The 23634-nt window shown below is 38.7% G+C and overlaps 2 protein-coding genes and 1 non-coding gene across 5 annotated transcripts; 2 read left to right on the top strand and 1 right to left on the bottom strand.

Annotated features, from left to right (window-relative positions):
- Nucleotides 1–4001: 4001 nt before the first annotated feature.
- On the bottom strand, nt 4002–4118 carry LOC122646932. The gene has a single exon (XR_006330734.1). It is a non-coding gene; the product is annotated as a U5 spliceosomal RNA (small nuclear RNA).
- A 2932-nt stretch (nt 4119–7050) lies between these two features.
- On the top strand, nt 7051–8638 carry LOC122646050 (BAG family molecular chaperone regulator 8, chloroplastic). The gene is made up of 2 exons (XM_043839506.1): nt 7051–7666; nt 7749–8638. The coding sequence occupies exons 1-2, from the start codon at nt 7094–7096 to the stop codon at nt 8502–8504; spliced, it is 1329 nt and encodes a 442-aa protein (XP_043695441.1). The 5' UTR covers nt 7051–7093; the 3' UTR covers nt 8505–8638.
- Nucleotides 8639–12150: 3512 nt separating this feature from the next.
- Nucleotides 12151–23169, top strand: LOC122646051 (binding partner of ACD11 1-like). Of its 3 annotated transcripts, none has more exons than XM_043839507.1 (7): nt 12152–12322; nt 12464–12511; nt 15777–15860; nt 17216–17319; nt 17400–17475; nt 17608–17691; nt 22467–23169. In XM_043839507.1, the coding sequence occupies exons 2-7, from the start codon at nt 12506–12508 to the stop codon at nt 23040–23042; spliced, it is 930 nt and encodes a 309-aa protein (XP_043695442.1). In that variant the 5' UTR covers nt 12152–12322; nt 12464–12505; the 3' UTR covers nt 23043–23169. The 3 variants fall into 3 exon arrangements, with proteins under 3 accessions (XP_043695445.1, XP_043695442.1, XP_043695444.1); XM_043839509.1 differs by having other exon boundaries at nt 12153–12322; nt 22470–23169; XM_043839510.1 differs by lacking the exon at nt 15777–15860 and having other exon boundaries at nt 12151–12322.
- The last annotated feature ends 465 nt before the right edge of the window (nt 23170–23634 follow it).

Here is a 23634-nt window from a genome sequence, read left to right as displayed (position 1 = left end):
AGTTAGCTTCATAGATTAGGCATAGACACGTTTAATCATTAGAAAAGAAACACGACATCAATATGTAGATTCTTGTCGGTCGTTATTAAACATTTTGACTGCGCTTGAAGATCTACAGGTCAATGTAAGGGTGTCAACTAGTCGGGCTCGACTTCATTGGTCAGGCTTTGACACGTTTATATCCAATCAAAAGAGAAACACGATGCCAATGTGCGGATTCTGGTGCAGGCCTTGCCCTCTCATATCTCATCCGTGGACCTCACGCCCTCTTTTCAATAAATGCCCTTATTGGATGATTTGTTACCCTTCCTCGTATTGATTCAAAGCTGCACTCTGACATTGTATGAACCAACTTATTTATTAGGCTATAAACAATTGTAGTCTTTTGTTTTTAGACCTGTTAGATATGTTACTTGATTCTTTCCTAGAAAATAAATAATTTTATATATTTTATTTTATTAATTTACATGTGAAAAATAAAAATTATAATATAATTATTATTATTTAAAAGGAAAAAGTATTTCCAAACAAGCAATATAAACTACATCAACGGGATTTCTTTCTCTATCCTCACACATTCTCTCCTCTCTGACATTATTGATGAATTGTGTCTTGTACTCCCAATTGGCTGGCTCCCACATTCTGTCGGCTCAGAGGACCCTCTCCCTATTTAAAAATGTTTGAATAGCTTATTGAAACTTAAGAAAATGTTAAAATAACCATTAAAATACATGAATTATTTAAAAATTCTTCTTTCTAATTTTTACATGTAATAGCTAGTGAGTTTCAATTTTATGGATGACAAACTAAAATGAACTAATATTTAGATAATCAGATAACTATGAATTGAATAATAATAGTTCATTATGAAACACAAAACATAACAATTGCATCATATTTTCTTCTTCAAACTTCAATACAACATGGAGTCTAAGCTGGATTGAGAATATTTTTACTAACGCGTGCCAGATATCTATGTTGTAATTGCCTCGAATATCTAATCACAATGTTGTAAAATATGGTTGTCTACTCTTACGCGCTTCATTCCTTAAGTGTCCCAGTAAATTTTTGTTTGAATTTAAGATTTAAAGAATATTATTTTCTAAATATGAGTTAATTTGACCAAATGCATTCTGAGCCGATGGGGTGGGGGAGCCAATGGGGAGAGTGGGACATACTTGGTCAATAAGAGTGGAGAGGAGAGAGAATGTCAGGAGGAGTGAGATAGATAGAGAGCCTACTACCATAGCTACACAGCTTGTTCAGAGAACAATTTTCTCATAATAATAATTTCATCAATAAAACTAATACTAGTAATAATATAATGTGAAATATTATTTTACACATTTTGTGTAGTATATTTATGAAATAAATTTTATAAATTATTTAATTTCTAGGAAAGATTTGAATAAGATATTTTAACACTTCAAAAAACGAACAACTACCAAAAAATAAACAACAATTGCTTATATAGAAATAGAATTTCATTTAGTTCTACTATATTATTATAGAATCATATATTACTGTCAATGGCATCAATTGTTGTTGTTGTTGTTGTTGTTGTTTTTTATTTTTTATTTTTATTTTTATAGTGTTAGATATTTTACTTGAACCTTTCATAGAAAATAAATAATTATAAATTTACTTCATAAATGTACATGTAAAAAATAAAAAATTACAATATAACTATTATTATTTAAAATACAAAAGTGCCTCTGAGCAAGCGGTATAGACTAAGTCAACGGGCTTTCTTTCTCTCTCCTCACACAGTCTCTTGTCTCTGCTCCTTTTGACGAATTGTGTCTTGTACTCCCAAATGGCGGGTTCCCCCATTCCATCAGCTCATAGGACGCTCTCCCTATTTAAAAATGTTTGAATATCTTATTGAAACCTAAGAAAATGTTAAAAAGAGTCCCCTAGTGGTTTTCTTCTTATAGCGGACTTTTCCTTCATCCACGGTGAAAAGAGAATTTCTTAATTCATGGATGATTGGATGAGATTCTTGGAATCACAGAAAGGGGTATTTTGAATTTCGTATAACAAGGGGTATTCAAAATAATGACACCCCAACCAAGGTCTTCGGTATCGATATTTGTATAGGTCTCAGCCGATATTGGTACGGATGCCAATTCTGATATGGATCGACCATATTAGGCTGGATTGGACCTTTTTCCCTCAAATAACGATATCTTTGCTTCTTTTTTTCAGATCATTTTACCCTCTCTTGTATTGATACCACTAGTTTGGTATCATATCTATATCATATATCAGCAATATTGATACATATCGACGAATGCGTCTAACATAATACCAATAACTTGAACCATGACTCCAATGATTAAATTCTCTTCATCCACGTTGGGGAAAAAAACTTTCTCCTTAAATCTTCATCAAAGAGACACGACAAGAGATAAGAAAACCACTAAATATATGAATAAAAACGGCTCAGCAATGAGTAGTCAACATGTGGCAGAACTAAAGCAAAAAGTTTGAATACAAATATCATGGTCTTTCGTGTCTCAGACTTTCGATCGCCCTACAGGGAAGGGACCAAAAGGACAACTTTCCGTTTTTTCTGACTCCTTATAGGAATCAAACTCCACGAACCGCCTCTCCTAAAAATAGGAAGATAAGGTACAAGGTAACATAAACAATCACGATCACAATTAATGGGCCTCTGGGTGCAACCGGGCTGGGTTTTTAAAAATCTAGACCCACCTTGGGGTTGCTGGAATATCTCAGCCCAGACTCAATCCGACCCTGATGGCTGAAGGCTGAGAAGGCTTGGCCTTGCTTTTTCCAACAGGTTGAAAATCCCAGCACAAAGTCTCAAATTATGGATGGGCTTGGGTGGGCTCAAGTTTGCCTGTTATCTAAGTCCTTTTGGGTTGGGAGTGAAGTAAAATAAAAGGGAGAGACCCCAAGGGGTCAGCTGAGTTGGCAAAAGACCAATTCCTCAAATAAGAGGTCATGAGTTCAAACCACCCTGGGGCTATCCCCATCCCCTGTCTCCCTCCCCCCTATTAAAGCTCTCCAATTCCCAAAAAAAATATAAAAGGGTGAAGGTTCTTTGGACTAGCATAATGGAGAACCCATCACAATTGAGGGGGGAGGTTTACCACTCGCAAATAATTGGGACAAGAGGATAGAGAATGCATTAGCAGAGAGGAGCTGCTAGTGTAGCTTCCATCGGCATCTCAAAGATACCTCATGCTAAATACAATTTGGGAAAAATCTCTCTTAATATGTGGTGTTGCTACAGAAAACTATTTTTCCTCTGGCAAGAGCTACGCTAGGCAATCAACCTATGGAAGTCAAGGAATGGAACACTGTAAGAGGGCCGAAGCAGGCTCCGACAAAGACTCTCTGATGTCTAAGTCAGCTTTCTGGCAACTATCAAGAGTAACAGAGCAAAATCACAAGAGTTTAGAGTAATTGAGATAATTGATCATACCTTGCTCCATGGAGGAGGCTGTATTTGTAGTGAAATGTTCGAAAGCTCAAGGTAGTGGTGAGAGTCCCTCCTTGATATGTCATTTTCCCAAGTTAGTAATTTCCTTTTGGGAGACGGGATGAGTATGGAGAATCCTATTATGGAAAGCTTCTATTTGTATGCTTATGTGTTAATTCCTTCCTTTATTAGGGAGCTGAATCCTTGTTATGCTAAATCTTCTTAGCTTTGTCCCCGTGTCATGTTATGAGTGATGGATATATTTCTTCTGTATCACGTGCCATAGGTTCCACTAGTGCTCTCTATCTTTATTTCTATCGTTCCACGCTCTCCATTGGATGGCTTTCCTATCCCCATTGGCTCTAATGAACCCTCTCCCATAAAATTTTCAAGGTTTTACCCAACGGAAGCTCAAAAATAAAGTCATAGATGTCTCACCCCCTTTTATCAAATTCTATAAGGAATCTCCATTTCATACCCAACAAAGATGTACAGCTCTCATTAGATAAACTAAGGCAAAACCATTTAAGACTAAAAAATTATAGGGCCTCGCCCTGTCGAGAAAGACCCTTAAAAAATTGGCGTATGTCGGATTATGGTGGCGACTACACGGTATTCTTTAGTAAAATGCAAAAGAATAGTTTGCTCTGTACTCACCAAGCGGCTGTGTGCTTCAGGTATCCTTGAGCCTCCAATTATATAAGCCTTCGCACCATACTACTTTCGTCTCTTATACGATGTGGGACTAAATTGAAACCCGTGCTGGTACCGGAGTAACAGAACAGTTACCACACGCACCTTACAACTTCAGCTACCGCCACTCCATTTGCAGGCTTCGAAGATGTTGGTCGACATTGGAGAAGGTTTTTCTTTCTTGTACTTTCCTCACCAGGGGCGAGAGAGAGAGAGAGAGAGATCAACTCTTGATGGTCATTTCGCGCATCTGGCGGTGTGTGACCCAACCAGGTGGCATTCTTTTTTCCTTGACATAATTAACATTACTTGCGCTAGAGATTTTCACTTGGGATGTAAGGTTGTTATAGTCATTTCAGTATGAAATATTACAATTCCTTTCAATTTCATTGCACTATTCAAATCTGAAGGCCAAGGTGGGACGCTTGTATATGAATTCATCTGGACCGTCTATTGCTGAAGGCTAGAATCATCCCGGGAAGAAGTGGTACCTGATCATGTCGATAATCAGTAAAGGTTTCCTCTAATGGCCCCGATTCAGACGATCTGATACCGAGTCCTCAAACCGTGGGTGCAAGAAGGCTCATCCATTTTGGGTCTAGGTTTAAATTGTGCATGCTAGTCTAGTTTTTCATAGATTGGGTTCAAGCTGGACAAGCTCAAATCTGAGGTTAAGATTGGGTTCTAACTATGGGCCTCCAAAACTTCAGCTTAGGCCCAGACCATCTTCTAGTAGAAATAGGCCCACAGGGCATAAATAGGTCAAATAACCCCACATTGACCTTTCATTTGAAAAAAACAAACAAGGAAATTCCCACAAAGGCCGCTTGGTTGGAAAAATGTCTTTCCATGGGCACTTGCTAAGAAAACCTTTTGCTATAAATTTCCAACAAACAATTGAAAGTCTTATATGTCGATGAACCTATTTGAAGTGGCTCATTTCGTATTAGATAAGTCCATATATGAACAAAGGATTAATTTTACTTCCCATCTAATTACTCTAGGGTGGGGTGGGTCTTGGTGGGAAAATTATAGACATCTTTCCATACTTTGTGTCTGGTATATTTTACTTAATTTTCTTTGCAATATTGGGCTTTGGCGGTATTTATCATGCACTTCTCAATCTCATACCTAAGACTCTGGAAAAATCTTTTCTATTCTTTAGTTACTCATGGCCCATAGAATCCTACATTTGAAAAATCCATAGTATATCACCGTCTATCTATGCAAGGTAATCAAATCAACCTACCATGTGGCTCGAACATCTCAGATGTAAAGGGTAGTGCAAAAGTAGTGTACGAACAGCTCGAATGTAAAGGGTAGTGCAAGAGTAGTGTATATTTTCATTGAGATTTAAGAAGAAAATTTCTCTTCACCCACTATCCCACCTAGAGGTGTCAATGTTAGAAATAGGATTCTAGGCAATCAGTATAAGACTTGACACAATCTGATATACACGTGTGTGTGTGTGTGAGTGTATATATTTATGATCGAATGAAAATATCAAATTATAACAATAGAAATAAAAGTAACAACCTTCTGTATTTATAAGCATATAGGTGATTGTATGTATAAATGTGGCTTTACACATTACTGTACATGTACAGGTATGTATGAGCCCATATACAGAACCCCTACGAATGGGATGTATGTATATATAATGTCCCCACGTAAAGGTGCATGTATATACATATATGCCTATACGTAGAAGCATGCATGTATGTGTATACGGATAAGGGTGCATGGGTGCATGTACTCGTACCCGACCTCACTCACGGCTTGGCGTGGCTCGAACATTGTATATACATACACCCATTCATAGGGGGTTCTATATATGAGTTCATACATAGCTGTACATGTATGGTAATGTGTAAAGACACATCTACACGTACAATCACCTATATGCCTATAAATACAGAAGGTTGTTGGATTTTTGACATTGGATTTTTAGTTTTAAAAGATCCGTTATTTTGAAAGTTTCAAAATATAAAAATACTTCCCTCCATTTTTGTTTTGTTTTGAAAACACTTATGTGTGTGGACACTGTGGTGGTTTGAACCATGAACCTCTTGTATAGATTTATAAAAGAAGTTTGAAAAGGTATAAGAACTTCTTCAAGTTAAGTCCAACATTGGTCCGGACCCGTCCAAAAGTGATGGATGAAAGAGTTTCCTTTCACCATAGGTGAAGGAAAAGATCAAGAGGATATTTTTGGAAATATACTAGAACCTATAAGGATTTGTGAACTCTAGGAGGTGGTTGAACATTCATCCAATGGTGGAGAAAAACTTTCCTTGTCTTTGTATAGTTTTGATGTTAACACCTTACTTTTCTATGGGAAAGAGAACACTATCTACGTGCGTGTAGTATGCTGCCCTTGTGCCTAGACACAGAAGTGCATAAAATGATCATCGTGCCCCCATGGAAAGCACGATGATCATTCCGAGCGCCCATGGGCAAGTACAATAGCAGTGCATTGTACTTGCCCATGGGCGTATGAGAATGGTCCTCGTTTGAGAACCTGATCAAGGCTCGGAGTTGTGATCCTAGATGGCTATTGGCTAGATCAGGAAACTTGAATTTGTAACAACCCCCTTGATCATCTATTTATACCAAAAGGCTTCCACTTTCAATAAGAGATTAAAAAGGGATTGAGTTTGAGTCAACTCAAGTTGTAGGATTAGGAAACTGGAACGGGTTACTTTTTTGTTTTTTTAGTAAAGGTGGAAGGGGTTACTTGAAAAATTAAAAATTTCGGAAAGATGCCTTCTGCTCCATTGTCCATCTAATCTCGCGAGCACAATAATACCCTGAAAGCGAAAGACAAGAACTGACGCTGTGACGTAGACACAGGTAGGGTTGTGGTAAAATACGCGATCACACAAACCCTCTTCTTCGACCTTCTCCCTCTCGAGATCTCTCGCTCTCTCTGTTTCATTCCTAAGCCCTATGGCCTCTCATCCCCATCACCACCATTGCAATAGTAACCAACTCAGCAGCAGCTGCAGCTGTAGCTGCTGTTGTAGTTGCAACTCTTCCCATCCCTCTCAGGTGTCTCAGTCCCCAACTACAGATCCTCTTCTTCAAGCCCTAGCTGCTCAACTCCTTCAATCTTCGGAAACGCATCTCTATGCCCAGTACCTTAAACCCCAACAACACCAGTTCCATCAGAAGCAATTATACCAGAAACAACAACAACACCAACAAACCCAATCGCTTCTCTCCTCTCTCCTGCGTCGCATCGAAGCTCTTGAATCCTCTCTCCACCAAATACCCCCTTCTCCTTCTCCACCTCCTCCTCCTTCGATTTCTCTCCGTGACATCGCTGCCCGTATCATACAGACCCACTTTCGTGCCTTCCTTGTCCGTAGATCGCAAACCCTTCGACAAATTAAAGACCTAGCTTTTATTAAGGCTAGTCTCAACAGCCTGAAATCCTCAATCTCCGATGGTTCCCAAATCAAGCCTGAGGTTCTCTCGCAGAAAGCCATGGATTTGCTTCTCAAGCTTGATTCGATTCAGGTAGGAATAAAATAGGGTAACAACATTTGTGAATTTCCCCCTTCTTCTTGGCAATAACGCAATCTGGGCATGTTATTTGCAGGGTGGTGATCCGATGATTAGGGATGGAAAGAAATCGGTTAGCAGAGATCTGGTTCGTTTCTTAGAGTTTGTCGATGGGCTTTTCACGAAAAGACGGGAGCTTTCTTCTAAAGCAACGAAGAGCTTGAGAGTTGCAGAAAATAGTAAGAAATCAAGGGTTTGTATAAGTTCCCATGATCCAGTCATGGGCACCTATCATAGTGGTCTGAGTGGGGAACAGAGAGAACTCTTGGAGAAATTGAGCAGCCAAGCTCGGGGAATATCTGAGAATAACGAGGGAATGCATGTAGAGCTTGAATCCTTTCATCAGATTAGTGATGATGAAGATGATCCTAAGAGACCTCCCAACCATGGCGGGATTTTGGTGAAACGGCTTGCCCTTGGATCAAAGTTAAAGAAAAATGTGAGCTTTGCAGAGAATGGGGATTTAACAAGGGTTTTCGATGAGTCACATTCAGGTGGTCATGAAGCTGGCATTGATCTAGGATTTCCTGATGATGATCAGAGAGAGCTTATGGAAAATCTGTGTAGGAAAGTTGAAGAAATTGGAGGTTTCTCTGGGGATTATGAGGAGGAGGAAGCATACATGGAGAGTAAAGCTAATGATGGCGACGGAAACCCTAGAAGGGTTCTGCAGAGGGAGGTCATCTATGGAAAAAGTGTGCAACGCCAGGGTCAAAATGGAGAAATTGCATATTCTGCACCCTTACCTGTCCAGATGGAGCCCATTATAAGAGAGGTGAGGAGTGGGTGGTAAGCTCCAGAGTTGGGTTGTGGCTGGTCTAGTAGTTTTACTTCTTCTCTGTGGGTGTTCCTCAGCCTATGGTCTTATTGATTGAAGAATTAACACTGACATTCAGATGTGTGAATTAGGTTGTCCACCATTTTTCATGGCTGGTTTTTTGTTCTCTCTCTCCCTTGCTCTCTCTCTGCTGTAATTCTAGGTTCTAACCTGCTTCTGTTGAGGCATAAGGTGGTGCTTGCTTTGGATTTGGATATTAATTTGTTCACTTTAGTTCTGTGTTGATGCACACCGAGGAGGAATTGTTTAAACTCTAAAATGCTCACCTGAAATGAAATTTAAAGAAATTGATGGCTCCTCCATGTACTCTAGTTACTTATTTCTGCGGATTGGAGAGGATCCAAATCCTTTATTTCTGCTGGGCTACCTCTATATTTGGGTAGCCCAGCAGAATATGCCTACACCCATTATTTGGAGCATCCGATTTGACATGGAGTTCATTCGAGTGTTGGCACAGAAATCTGCACCTTTGAGTCAAATGTGTCCAAGAGATTCACATGTTGGGATGACCATTAAGTGGTGAAGGTCTCATCCTTTACCATTTTGTATGGGCATATAATCACAGATTATGGCTCATATAGCTTTGATTTTGTCAGCCATTGAAGCCCAAATCCTTTGATTGGGAATATATACAAACATGTTTAGTTGCATGATAATCATATGGTCACTAGTTGCTTCTAATTTACTCACTATGATTGAAAAGCACAGGATTGAAAGGGAGCTTTTGTCTGGAGGAGAGAGAGGGGGGGGGTGTTCCAATATTGTTCAGGGCTTCAACAACAAGAAATCCTATATCTTTTTGTTAGATGGTAGGTTTATGTTATTTGCTGCAGGGTTTATTAAGTCGTCTTGTTGCTTGGATCCAGAATTGATTAGTATACGAACAGGTCTTGACCATGCTTTAAGCTTAGGGTTGAAGATAAAAGAAGTGTGGTGCTCCAATCATCGGATCACTGATTTTCTTTCATCTCCAACCACTAATCCATGGCCTTGGCCTTGTCCTCTTCTAAAAGACTTATTGTATATATAAACAATGCAGGACACGATATCTCGTCTGAACATAAGGGGGATCCTTTTTGTATGGCAGTAGCCCTTGATTTAGCTAAGTATGCCCAAGCTAAGAACTCTGTATATTTCTATTACCTAGGTTAATATATTTTCTTTTATCACAGAAAAAAAAAAAAGCGAAAACAAAAAAAAAACAAGAGGTCCAATATCAACTATCAACTTAGGCTGGGTTTACAGGGATTTCCAAAAGGTGCTATTGATGAAATAGGTATATAAGGAAAATCTTTTGTAACTAAGGTTGCCAAAAAAGAATTTGCAATTTTACTTAGAGATTGAGATTCCTATTGGGCTGTGTAGTGAATGTCAGTGTCTCATATTTTCATCTCTCCATCTTCTCCCACAATAAGGTGGCAGGAGAGAGGTAGACAGGGAGGCGTTAGGGAAAGATTTGGATCTGCAGCCTGGGAGTTGAGCACAGGTCTCCCTTCTATGAAATGAAATATCTGCCCCTTATTGTGGGAGAAGATGGAGAGATAGACAAATGAGGTGAACGTCACATCCACATCGGATTTCAAATATGCCATTGAAATCTGAATACCCAAAAATTTGGTGGAGGTGGTGGTGGCTGAGGCTTGCACATTATCTATTGTAGTAGAACTGATCAATTTTGAAAATCGAGTGCAGAACCAAGCAGTTCTTAAACGCTTCTTTCATCCATCTAACGCACAAGCGATAATGAAAATTCAACTTAGCCTTATCCCAGGTTCAGATTCTCTAGTTTGAGGAGCCTCAAGGAATAACATCTTTACAATTAACTCAACTTACCATCATCTGCTGAACCATGCATACAATCTTGAATCCAAGTCTAGGACATTGTTTGGAAGCCGATTTGGGCTTGCAAAACTTTGCTGAGAATTAGGACCTTATGTGGCGGGTTTGTGCTCGAAAGCTAGATTTGAGGGACCTTCAACGCCGTCAAGTCCCTCTCAATCATTCATGCCAAAGGTGCAGGGCTCCTACAGAAACAACCGATATATTTTTGGGTTGCAAGTTCGCTAGAGCTGTGTGGTTTGGAAGTGTTTCGTCCTATTTAATCCGTACGCTAAAAGAACCAAAATCCCATTTATGGATTAAAGGTTGGGATTCCATTCGGACTGGAGCTAGAGCTGGGAATAGACAAGTGTGCCGGTTTGGCCTCTTTTATTTGTTGGATCAGATGGATTGCTCGTAACGATTTCATCTTCAACTGGAAAATATAGACCCTAATTTAAGTCATCAGGTCAGCCCAAGAAGCTCAGCCACGGTCGCTCACTTGCTCCAAGAAGCTCTCAGGTCAACAATTAATTGAGGTCAATTAGTTCACGCTGGAAATCCGATTCATGAGAAATGTAGCAAGTTAAAGCTCTAACATTTTTTGCTAAATGACAAATTTATTTTGTTGCTACAGGATCAATCAAAACTTCTCGTCCTTTGGAGCTAGAGCTGTTTAATATTCATATTGGTCTCGAGCATGCTCAACGTTTAGGATTGAAGGTGAAAGAAGTGTGGTGCTCGAATCGGCAGATCTCCAATTTTCTTCCATCTCCAACTACGAAGCCTTGGGCTTGACCGCTCTTATACTATTTTTTGGATATTAATTATATAGGGCAGGATTTGAGTTTTAGTAATTTGGGGGATCCATTCTATTCATTAGTGGTGTCTAACTTAGCTAAAAAGGCTAAAGAAACAAACAATACTTATGTTTATCCCTCTCTTTAGTTTAATAAATTTCTTTTTTTATCATAAAAAAAAATTTAAAGGGTCCCACATCCAAGAGACTGTCGTGTTTTAAAGGGTCACAAAATGTTGATCATGTGGGTTAGTGTAAGGGTGTCAAATGGTGTGATTTTGATTATGCGGTGTGGTTCCATTTCGGTACTCATTTTGCAAGATAGAAATCAAAACTGCACCGGATAAAAATCACTCAAAATCAAAATATTTTGTATCTAATGCAGTTTTAGTGATTTCTATTCAGTTTTTATTATCCAGTTAAAAATCAATTTATATGCAGTTTGTAATAGGGTAGCTCACTTTGACATATTGGTTGTAATGATATTTTTAAGTGATTACTCAAGGCCACAAAGTACCATAAGGGAAGCCAACCTAAGAACATCACCAATCCATACCCCACTCAATTCATTAACAAAGTCTACTAAGACATACTCGTTACAATGATATTTTAGAGTGATTACTAGAACCCTTTGTCCCTTCATGAATTTGGAACTCAAATTGAAATTCAAAAAAATCTCAATAAAGAGTCCTACCATTTCAGATGACGATTAACCCTTTTCTGAAACAAATTAGAATATTCTTAATATCGATTTTCTATCAGGTTTTTATTTGATTAACCGACGATTTTTTTATTTTGAATATTCATAATCGTATGTTTTTTTTACGAAATAGTTTGGTTCGATTCGTTGGTCCCGATTCCAACAATCGATTTCGATTCTATTTTGACCCCCTTTTACTTCAGTGGGTCACGGTCATGCAATCATGCACTCATATTTAGTTTTGTTTTGGGCTTCGTTTCAGCTTTAATAAACCTAGGGGAGAATTTAAGTAGTAGAAACCGATGACTTTTCGACGACAAACTCCCACCACTCGAAACCTTACACTTTTACAAATATTTCGAAGGGCGCGCGAACTTCCCGCTGAGATCAGTCGGTCCAGACGTGGCGTTCAGTTACAGACAAACTAAAATCAACCTTTCTGTCACCAACAGTTACAATCCTCAATCTCAATTCCTTTTTTTCCTTGATTTTTTCTTTTTTCTTGGTTAAATATTTTCCATCATCTGCGTTTGGTTAATCTTTGGTGGAAATTTCTCTCTCCTTTAGAGTTCTTAGATTTAATTTCTAATTTCTTCAGAGATCTACATTGTTTCTGCGGATTCCTTCAACTAATATCAAATGTCTGTAAGTTATTGATTTATTATCACCTTCTGTTTTTGTTCTGTTCATGAATTTGGGAGTTAAAATTTGCTTCAGAAGCCAGTTGCTTATTAGGTCTGTGTAAATTTTAAATTGGGCTGTAGCAATCGTTGTTGTTCATTAATGCGAACTGATGCATTGGATTAAAATTTTGTTTAGTATTGCTCATTTTTCTCTTTAAATTTGATGATAAGTAAAATTATTGAAGATTAATATTGTTTAGTAATGTACACTGTTGAGGATCTGTAACATACAATGTAGATTGTTGGGATCGTTGTCTTAGGTGTGTTCTGTGTGATCCGAAGAGGAATAGTCAATGTGGATCTTGAAATGGAAATGCTTCTTGTTTGGCAATTGAGGGATGGCGTGAACGCCAGACTTTTGAGTTGTAGATTCTTCATCGTCAAGTTCGTCATTTGCATTTGTTACCCTTTATCCAAGACTTCTGAAGCTCGTTGCTTTTGGTTTTTGTCTGGAATTCACTGTTAGTTATTTGGTAAACGGTATAACTCATTTCAATGGAATTGACAATATTCTGCTTTCAAGGATTCGACCAGAGTGTTTTCATGGCTGTTGTTTTGGGACATTGTGTAGTTTATATTACATTATGGTTTACCTTTTAATCTCCTTTTTTTCTTTTGAGAAAGTTTGGAATTTCCATCGATTGGATTATAAACCAAACTATATTAACCAATAAGAGAATACAAAAAATGACTTTCCTGGTTTAGGGGCCACCATTTTCACCCCCTCCCCCCCCCCCCAAAAAAAAAAAAAAAAAAAAAAAACACTTTCCAAAATTGTTTACCATATTTTATGTGAATTGCTTTATGGTACCATGGGTTAAGTGTGTTGTCAGTAAGCAACCAGGGTAGCTAGAAAAGTTGTTGTGCTAACTCCTTTAATGGGCCTTGACCACAGATTGGGTTAAAGTAGCATATTTCACGATAGATTTGTTCTTGAAGGATTTGGATCACTTGGAAGAATATAGATGGAGATCCTTATTTTGTGAAGATGCTTCTTTAGGAGGAGTCATAATCACTATGACTTGCTATCTTAAATTGTGACAGTTCCCTGATTGTTTTTATTTTAAAGCCGAATCTTGGTCATATTGGCATTAAAGTGGTCGATTTTCTGTAATGGTTAATGCTTTCATGTTGATCTGCTGGCAGATGACATAGTGGCATACCACAAGCCTTGTCAGTTTTTGGACCTGGTACTGCAACAACAGATGCACAGTCGGTCAATGGCTACCGAAAGGAGTAGATATCGTATTTGAAAAATTCAGAAAAAACTAAGTCTACAAACCAATCCCCAAGCTCCAAGGGGGAAAAAAAGGGTTACCGATTTGGCAGCTTCAATCTGAATGTTAATTGTTTTAAAAATGTATGATAAGTCAAGGTCTCTAGCTCAGTTTTTGGTAACAATTTGTGTTTCTGGTTTTCCTATCCATGAATAAAAAAACTATCAACAAACTACCAATTTAGAAGTTGAGTTCTATTCTATGACACACCAATAGAGAACAGTGGATTCTTCGTACAGAAGAAATCTTTGATAATTTTAAGTCTCGAATGATTTGTACATGTCTTTACCTTTCTTAAATAGATAAACAGAAGGGAAGTGAGTGGTTGCACGGTTACATGATTTTAGGAGAAGATTAAGATTACAAAGAAGATCATTTTGGAGAGATTGCATCCGTTGGAGATTGTTCACACTTTGCTGATCTGTGAGGTGAGCTGTGAGTTTGGAGAGATTTATGGAGAGATTGCACCCGTGGGTTGACTGAAGTTTTCACACATTGCTGAGCTGTGAGGTGGTAACTAAGTCGCTGTTTCAACATGCTCCAGCAAATTTGTCCGGGGCAGCCGCCAAAGGCCAAGTTTGATTCATAAGGAGATGAAAGAATGTCCTTGGCAGTGCCTTGGTGAAGATATCCACAAGTTGCTGATGGAAGGGGATGTACTGAGTCTCAAGAGAACCTGATGCGACCCTCTCACAGACAAAGTGGTAGCCAATTTCCACATGCTTTGTCCTGGCATGGAAGAATGGATTGATAGTCAATTGAAGAGCAGAAACATTATATAGAGTGTGTCACAGTTAAACTTTATGGAGATGAAAAAAATGTATCAACTGCATTATAGTGATTTTCAGAATGATCCACAGTCCGAACGCAGGGGGGTGGGGGGGAGGGGAGGGGAGGGGAGAGAGAATGGTTCATGGTCCATTACGTGCTTTCTCTTTTACTGTCTCATCTGATTTATCCTGAAGAGTGGGGCACTACATTTGGATTTCTCTGCCAACTGCATGTGAAAAAGAAACATATGGTTGTGAAACATATTTAGCTGCTCCAGCTCCTATACCCTAGCAATATGTGCTTCTCCAAGTTCTTATAATCTTTCCACATAGAGAAAGTGTTGTTGCTCTTTGTTGATGCATCTATTCTTGCTGTGTTTTCTTTTCCTATACTTCTTTTTACTTATCAGTTTATTAGGAGATTAGGGCATTTTTTTCTGTAATTTTGAATAGCAAGATTGTAGTACTAGTAGTGACATCCTTGGCTAAACCATGCATGGTCTGATCTGAAGTCTTGAATGATGGACTGTTTAACCTCATCATGACATGTGGATCTAGAACCTGATTGAGGCATATTGAAGTGAATAATCGGGTAGATTATAAGCAGAATCTAGGGACATTACCTTCCACTTTTTATTTTGGACTGTCAATGGTTACTGATGCCTTTCCAAGTAAGGAGCCTTTGTCTGATACTTTGCCTTATACCTGTATTCACCATATTTGGTCTAGGTATTGCAAAATAACTGCTTCTATGTCATCATTGAAAATTCAAACCAGTTGTATTTGTTACAGCCACTTATCCCCAAAAGCTTGAGTTGTTAAGTAAGTGCTACAACAATGCATATCAACACACAAAAAGACCCCTTCGGAGCATGTGCAGGCCCTCACACACACAGGGCTATGCACGTGACACCATCACGTGGCACCAAGGAGTACAAAGCGGAGGGGACCAACAAGTCAACAACACATAACAGAAACCCCTCATGCTTACCAAAAATTGAACAACTGACCTCCTAGCTCTGGTACCATGTCACAATCGTTTATCCCAAAAGCTCAAGCTATTACGTAAGGGCTACAACAATGTATATCAAACACAACAACAGTATTAATCTATGTTTTGCTTGAATGCTTTGATTTTCTTTTTCTCCTCAAGAAGCACCTAATGGGCATTTATGTGCAGGTCCCAGTGGATCAAAGTGATCCAAGCAAAGGCCGGGATTCCCCAGTAACTGCTACATCAAATTGGACGATCAATGTTTCAGATGTGAGGCTACAATTTAATTGAAATTCCATTATCTGGTTGAAATTATAACAGTCCTCTCTTCACTAGCTGGGTTCCACTATTGATGCAATATCTTTTCACTCAAAATAAATTCAGATGCAAAAATCCAGTGATCATGTTGATGTACAAAGAAAGACCATGCTCTAGGAAATGGAATCAATTAGAGAAATTTGCTCTGATCTCCATTCTTCAGAAAGTAATTTATAAATCTCCCCATTTAAAAATAAATAATTGGGCTCTTAAAAGGAAAAAAAAAAACTCTCTAAACCTCCCCTTCTAATGGTGTTAAAAAAGGGGTGTGCATATGTAATTAAATTCCTTTAGTACCTCTAAAATGGGTTTCAGAGCTCCACGCTCAAGCTCTATCCCCTTCCAGTCCCCTCTTAGGGAAGTAAACTCTGCTCTTTCTCCGGAAGCTAATCCACCACAATACTGCCTGTCTCTCCTTTCACAAATCTTGAACAAGCCTAGTTGAACAAAGAAAGTCATTAACTGAGGGTGTCAAAAACTCTCTTTCTCTCTCTCCCTCTTGAATTCCTACAAATCTTGTTCACCTCTACCCTTCTTGTGGGCCCTACCATTAATCATAGTTGTCACGGTCTCTAGGCGATTCTTGGCGCTGGAGGCATAATTTTCATGGCGTCTAGGTGACCCAAGTTGTTAGAGAGGGTCCAAAATCAAGGCGACCAAGGTGCCTAGGCGACGCCTTGACAACTATGGTTGGAGGAGGGAAAAAATCAAGGCACCTAGGCGACACCTCAACAAATATGCCATTAATTAATAAGTAGAAGGGGAGGGTAGAGGAGGGAGGGAAGTGTGCATTCATGCAGATGGGAGCAAGTATAGTTGAAATCTTTACCCTAGTTTGGTAAAGTGGAAAACTAGAAAGACAGTAGATAGATATATGTGGAATTGGTGAAAGGGGTGGGGGGTGGGGGTGTCTTCCTTATTAAGAGCCCTAATTAATTCTTTAAAACAGAGAGTTTCTGTTAATTATTTTCTTTTTAATATTGGAGATCAATGTAATTTTTCAGTCAATTTACTGTTTTACTGCAATCTCTGTCTGCAGTCTCATCTCATGGTTTACTGTCTGCAGTTTCATGTTATTTTTATGTTTTGTGTCATAAGCATGTTTCTGTTGTTAAGACTGCTTTCATTTTGCTCCAAGGATTTGTCAAACTTTTATGTTCTGCTATTATTGGGATGCTGATTTTGAATTTAATGCTTTCAACACACTTGATATGTTAAATTGTTTGATAAACTCATATTGCAGTTTTTCTTGGAATTTTTGGGAATTTTTTTTCCATCATGCACTATTTTACTCTTTCTTGTGTCAGATAAGGACAGTGAAAGTCAGCAATATTTCGTTAGCTGCATCAGAGCGGGACATCAAAGAATTCTTCTCTTTCTCTGGTGATATTCAATATGTTGAAATGCTAAGGTTGGTCAGTTATTATGGAACTGCTAGCTGGTTTGTTTACTGCTTCAATACTGAAGAAAACTTGCATCACCTAAATTTAGGGAATCTGAAAAGTCTCAGCTTGCATATGTTACATTCAAGGATTCACAAGGAACAGATACAGCAGTTCTTTTGTCGGTGAGTAAAATTGTTTATTCTTGGAATAGTGGTTAGGATCTGGAGGGCTAAACCTTAGGGTAACAGGAACGGACATTTATATCCCCACTATGATTCTTTTTTTGTTTGACTGTCTCCAAAAAATTCATGCAGGGATCCACCATTGTTGATCTTTCTGTCTCTATAACACCAGTTTTGAATTACCAGTTGCCTCCTGAAGCTATTCCAGCAAATCCGGTAATTTTGGGACTTGCTTCAAATTCTATGTTCATCTATTTTGCATGTATGGTTATTTCTCAATTGCTATAGCAGTAGGGAATTTCAACCTGTGTGTACAAGGCATTTGGACCCTTGAGATGTTCCCAAAGTATCTGAGGCTCAAATAAGAAGCATAAAAGCTGGAGAAGTTTAGTCTTTAAGTATGGTGACCACCTATCCAAATTTTGTGGGTTTCCCTCAATTTATGCCACATAAAGGGTTACTATGGCATTCAGATATTGGATAGTCATAGGAGCCTCTGGGTACACATCATAGTTGTCAAGGTGTCGCCTAGGTGTCCAGGTGCCTTGGTTGACTAGGCGGGCGTTTAGACGCCTTTTTGGTGCCACCTTGCGTCTAGGCCTACTCCAACTTCTTGGGTTGCCTAGATGCCGTGACAACTTTGATACACATGTCAAAATTTGTGTTCCATTCCAGCTCTATGCCCTACCATGTATTGGGCCATTTTCTTTGTTTTATTAACTGCTAAGCCATTTTTCAAGAATTGAATTTTAATCATTTTTAAAGCATTATTTTTTCCCGAGGCAAAATGCTTTTAGGTTTAAATTTTCCGTATGAGTAGGGGGTGACTTGGACCATATGTGGACCTCTATGTTTGGTGCGAACTAAGCTGCTATATAGCAGAACTATGGCATGTGGTGCTAAGCTTGGGTAGGTGAGTATTCATATTGATATAGAGACAAATAGTTGGATAGCTGAAGTCAGCCCAAGCTTTCCTTTTCAGCTAAAGTCTCCTTATTGAATAGGTGCCAATTAAGCTGCCATTTAACAGAAGTAGTGCTTGTGTAACTAGACTGATATTCTTGATTGGACAGTATCTGGTTGACCCTGGTGGATTTAGGTTATGTTTAAACATGATTTTTCATAGTCCATAATCTACTCCTTTCCTCTAGTTTCTTAGTTCTTACTCCACCCCATCCAAAAAAGAAAAAAAAAGAAGAAATTTTAATAAATTACTTTCTGATTAGGTTCTTCATATTATCCTTTGCTGGGCAGAACTTGTTCTGCCTTCTTCCCCACTCAACCTGCCCAACCAGGGTTGTCTTTAGTTTGGTGGATTGAGGTTGGGCCAATCGGTATTTTGTGTATGGGTTGGCATAAACTTGTACTGAATGTGACCTGTTTTCATCCTAAGTTTAGGTTCTTACCCTTGAGGCTTATGCTTCATGTTTATGGTAAGTGAAGCTTCTTTCATCACATCTTAGCATCTGAAGACACTTGTCAGGACCAGCTGGAGAAGGATAGGTTGGATAGACATGCTAGTTCCAACTGTCATGGGTCTAAGCTCAGGGAAGTTGAGAGAGGGAGAGAGAGAGAGAGTCCCAATTTCGAATAGCACCTGCCTACTGAAACTGAAATAAATATCTAATTCCAATACAAGGATATCTCTCATCTAACAACCCAAACTTCCCTTTGTGAGAAGAATTATTACAATTCTTCCCTGTAACTGGAACACTGCCAAAAGTGAAGGAAGCTTCTATGTTACTACATAAAAAACTCTAAGAACCAAGATATTTTTTAATACAACACAGTACCCCCCCCCCCCCTCTCCAAGAATAGCACCTGCCTACTAAAACTGAAATAAATATCTAATTCCAATACAAGGATATCTCTCATTTAACAACCCAAACTTCCCTTTGTGGGAAGAATTATTACAATTCTTCCTTGTATCTAGAACACTGCCAAAAGTGAATGAAGCTTCTATGTTACTACATAAAAAACACTAAGAACCAAGATATTTTTTAATACAACATAGTACTTTCCCCCCCCCCCTCCAAAGATATTCATGTTTAACGTTGAGTTCAGGCATACAACAACAACTCAGCCTTATCCCAACTAAATGCGGTCAGCTACACAAATCCTTACTAGGACACAATAATAATTAAAAATAAATACGATTGCCATAAGAAGAAAGGAATGGAACATAACAACCACAGCTACAGATCAGTCTAAAGCAATTTAACTGGGGTCGGCTACACTACTCCTGCCCTCCAATCAGCTCTATTTGACGTTAGACTAGACACAAGACCTAAACTATGCATGTCTTTCCTCACCACTTCTCCTAAGGTCATTTTAGGTCTCTCCCTAGCTCTTTTAGTACCTTCAATCTGAATCAAATCACTCCTTCGAACTGGGGCATCCAATGGTCTCCGTTGAACATGTCCATACCACCTCAGGATGTGGCATAGTTTGTTACTTTGTTTGCAGTCCCATTGAATGGCCAGCTAGTTGTCTGCTAAATATTGAATTCTTGATTAACAATCCTTCATGTTATATACTGTTGAAATTTGGAACTTCTGACTTCATTCTTCACTCTGCAGTTGAAAGTCATCTGTCTTTCCTTCTACCAATTTTAGCTCCACTACTACCTTGAACCTTGGATCTACATCCGTTGGATTATAAATGTTGGTAGTGGCAAACTCTCCAGTCAAAAAGACCATAACCTCTAAAATTGTAAATACTACATTGGCTAGGCTATTAACTTTGACAATCCTCATCACATTTGGTCAGTTTGAGCAGAATCTTATCTTATGTTTATTTACCTTGTACAATTTAAACCAATCGTGGATCAAATAAACATGCAACTTCTTCATGCTTCTTGAGGATTTTACTAGCAACCAAATGTCGGATGACCCACTTAGGGATTGAAACTAAACTTGCTTCAGCGCATGGATCAAGAACTCGGTCGAAACTTGTTGAAACCACCGAGATATCTCGGTTTCCCAAGTTTTCGAGACAAGTTAGAGGTAGATTTTTAAAAGTGCAGAGCTTTGACCATGTATCAGTGGTTTCGACAGTTTTGACCATGTTTCAATTGACCGAAACATGGTTGGACCTCCTTGAACTAGGCCTATACAAGGTTCTAAAACTCGGGTTTCGACTAGGTTTCGACCAGCTAGAAAACGAGTTCGTCTCGGTTTCGACCATATCTCGGTCGAAACCTGGTACTTTCTCCAGGCTAACTCGAATCTTGGTTTTGAGGCCCAGAAGTTGTTTTTTTGCCCTGATTCTTGTTGTGTTGTCTATTTTGACATTTTAAATTCAATCCATGCATTAGTTTCACATAGAGAACACTAAAAATATTTATTGTGGTTTTGATCCAAGTTTGATACTGTATATTGTTTTTGGACATGGTATCAAATAAGGTTTGACCGGAACATAACTCCTTCAATATAAATGAGATTTAAGCAATCTTGGATTTGTTAGAAAGCTTTGATTTGATAGCTTTCCAACAAGTCCAAGGTTGCTTAAATCTGATTTATATTGAAGGAGCTATGTACCGGTCAAACTTAATTTGGTGTGCGTGAATGCTGTCAAAATCGCTCTGAATGAAAATATGTTTTTGGACATCAAAACAAATGAATATTTTACCGCACTTTTGGTTTTTGGCAATGTTTTACCATATTAAGATTTATGAAATTTTTAGATTTGAGAAAAACCCCAGCATTAGAAAGTTGAAAATTGCACCTACCGTAAAAAATCTAGTTTTTGTTCTTGAACTGGGGGGTTGATTTTTTTCCTTTTGGAATTTAATTTTTTAACTATTTTTATTGGATTCAAATAGGGGGTATTTGCTTATTTATAAATAATATCTTAAGTAAATGAAATACAAATACAAAAACATTTACTTACATGATATTAGACATAATTAAGTGTCTGTCTTGGTTTCTGACAGTTTCTGGCATAAATACCTGCTTGTCCTAGTTTCGAGCCAAGTTTCCCCTAGTTTTGATGGGCATATGTGTCGAAACCACCGAAATATGGTCGAAACCAATCGAAACTTGGTTGAATCTAGGGATTTTATAAAATCCCCCTTCAATTCGTCTCGGAAACCTGTGAAACCGAGTTAACTCAGTGGTTTCGATAGGTTTTGGTCGAGTTTTCTTCCATGCCTCCAACTCACTAGTTTCGACAAACACCCCTCCAACCAAGGTTTCCCCATGAATGGGTAAAAGTACCAGGTGTCGACCAAAACTCGGTTTCAGCCAGGTCAAAACCCGAGTTCTTTATCCTTGCTTCAGCATAACATACACACCATGCGTCTTAGTGAATGGAACTGAGTCTTTTTGGATATATGGAAACACGTATTTATTATTTGTCAATGTTGATGTTACCATGAGTGAAATGGACACTGAAGTTGGTACTGATGCAATGTTCTGTTCTGTTCTGTTCTTTAGTGTGTAGAGGTGTCAATTTCCAGCTCAAACCGGTCTTTCCAACCAAAACCGACCAATTTAGCCCAAACCAAACCCCTGTAGGTTTGGTTTCAGTTTGGGATTTATGAAACTGGTAGAAACAAAAACGAATTGGACTGGCCAAAACCGATAAAAGACAATTTAAAAAAAAAAAAAAAGAAGAAGTCTAACACAAAAGGCATTATTTTCAGTACTTTTTAAATGCATATACATGGAAAAAACGAACCAGTAGCAGCCCGATAACAGCCCGTTACATTAACTCAATAAAACCCCGATTAAAACTGGACCAAAACCAACTTTTGGTTTAATGGTTTCGTTTTGGTTGGCCTATTACCAGCATGAAACTGGTTCGGCTTGACCGAAACTGGACCGAACCAACCGTTTGACACCCCTGTTAGTGATTATATTATTGTCAGTAAATTGACCCCTGATAGATTTTACGATTTTGTTTGTGCATGCATATTCATGCTAAGAGAAACTTTCTTCCCTCTTCCATATTTTAAGCAATTTCCCTCTAACGATTTCTTTATGTGGTAGAAGCCCTCTAATGCCAATTCAGCTGTTAAGAAGGCTGAGGATGTGGCAAGCAGCATGCTTGCTAAGGGGTTTGTACTGGGGAAGGATGCCCTTAACAAGGCCAGGACCTTTGATGAACGGCATCACTTGACGTCAAATGCCTCTGCTACTGTTTTGTCCCTTGACAGAAGGATGGGCCTGAGAGAAAAGATAACCATTGGGACTACTTTGGTCAATGAGAAGATGAGGTTGGTGGATGAGCGGTTCCAGGTGTCTGAAAAGACAAGATCAGCCATTGCATTGGCTGAGCAGAAGGCAAGCAGTGCAGGGTCAGCCCTGATGGAGTACCGCTACATCTCAGCTGGTGCATCATGGGTGTCAAGTGCCTTGGGCATGGTTGCCAAGGCAGCTGAGGACTTGAGCCAGATGACAAAGGACAAAGTTGAAAAAGCCGAGGAAGAGAAGAAGGAGAGTATTTCTAGGCAGAGTACAGGGATCCTTAACAACTACACTCACATCCACCTCGATGAGCCTCCAAGAGGGGAGCCACCAGTGCCAGTTGATGCAGCTGATGGAGGTAAGCTTGGCATCATATGAGTGCCGAGGTTTACACTCTTTTGTCATTTTTTTTCCCACTTCTTGTATATTCTTTTTGGGGAGTTCAATTCTTAGCCTAGTTTGTTATTGTTGGATTGAATTTGATGTAGATTGCTTAATTGTTGTAGAATTCACTCCATGTTGGATTCTTATGATGATGAATGCCCATTGCCCATTTCACCATTTCTTTGTTTTACCCAGCCAAAAATATGTAAACTTATGACTCATTCTATACAAAATATGAGATTTCTGTAAATGAGAACTCCATTTGGGACTTCTCTTTTTAATACTTCACTGTACTTTGTGATTGCCGTTTTTAAGCTTTGGAACTCTACATAGCTTCTTTGTTATCAAACTCCTGAGAATTCACAGCTTCAAAAGTTTGGAAATGATTTGCACCACCCTTGTTTAAGCTTTTGTCCCTCCCTCCCTCCCCAAAATGAACAATGGAGAGCATTTTGGTTGTTTCATCATAGAAACTTAAAAAATTTACACATACAAATCACTTTCAAACTGTTGGTGGAAATGTAAAGTGTAGTTGCAGTCTAACAGAAGTAAAACTTCCAACCCTCTCTCTCTCTCCTTTTACCTT

Source organism: Telopea speciosissima, chromosome 11 (assembly GCF_018873765.1).
Source record: "Telopea speciosissima isolate NSW1024214 ecotype Mountain lineage chromosome 11, Tspe_v1, whole genome shotgun sequence".
NCBI lineage: Eukaryota > Viridiplantae > Streptophyta > Magnoliopsida > Proteales > Proteaceae > Telopea > Telopea speciosissima.
Note: the sequence above shows the minus strand (reverse complement) of the source record. Positions and strands in the feature narration are given on the sequence as shown.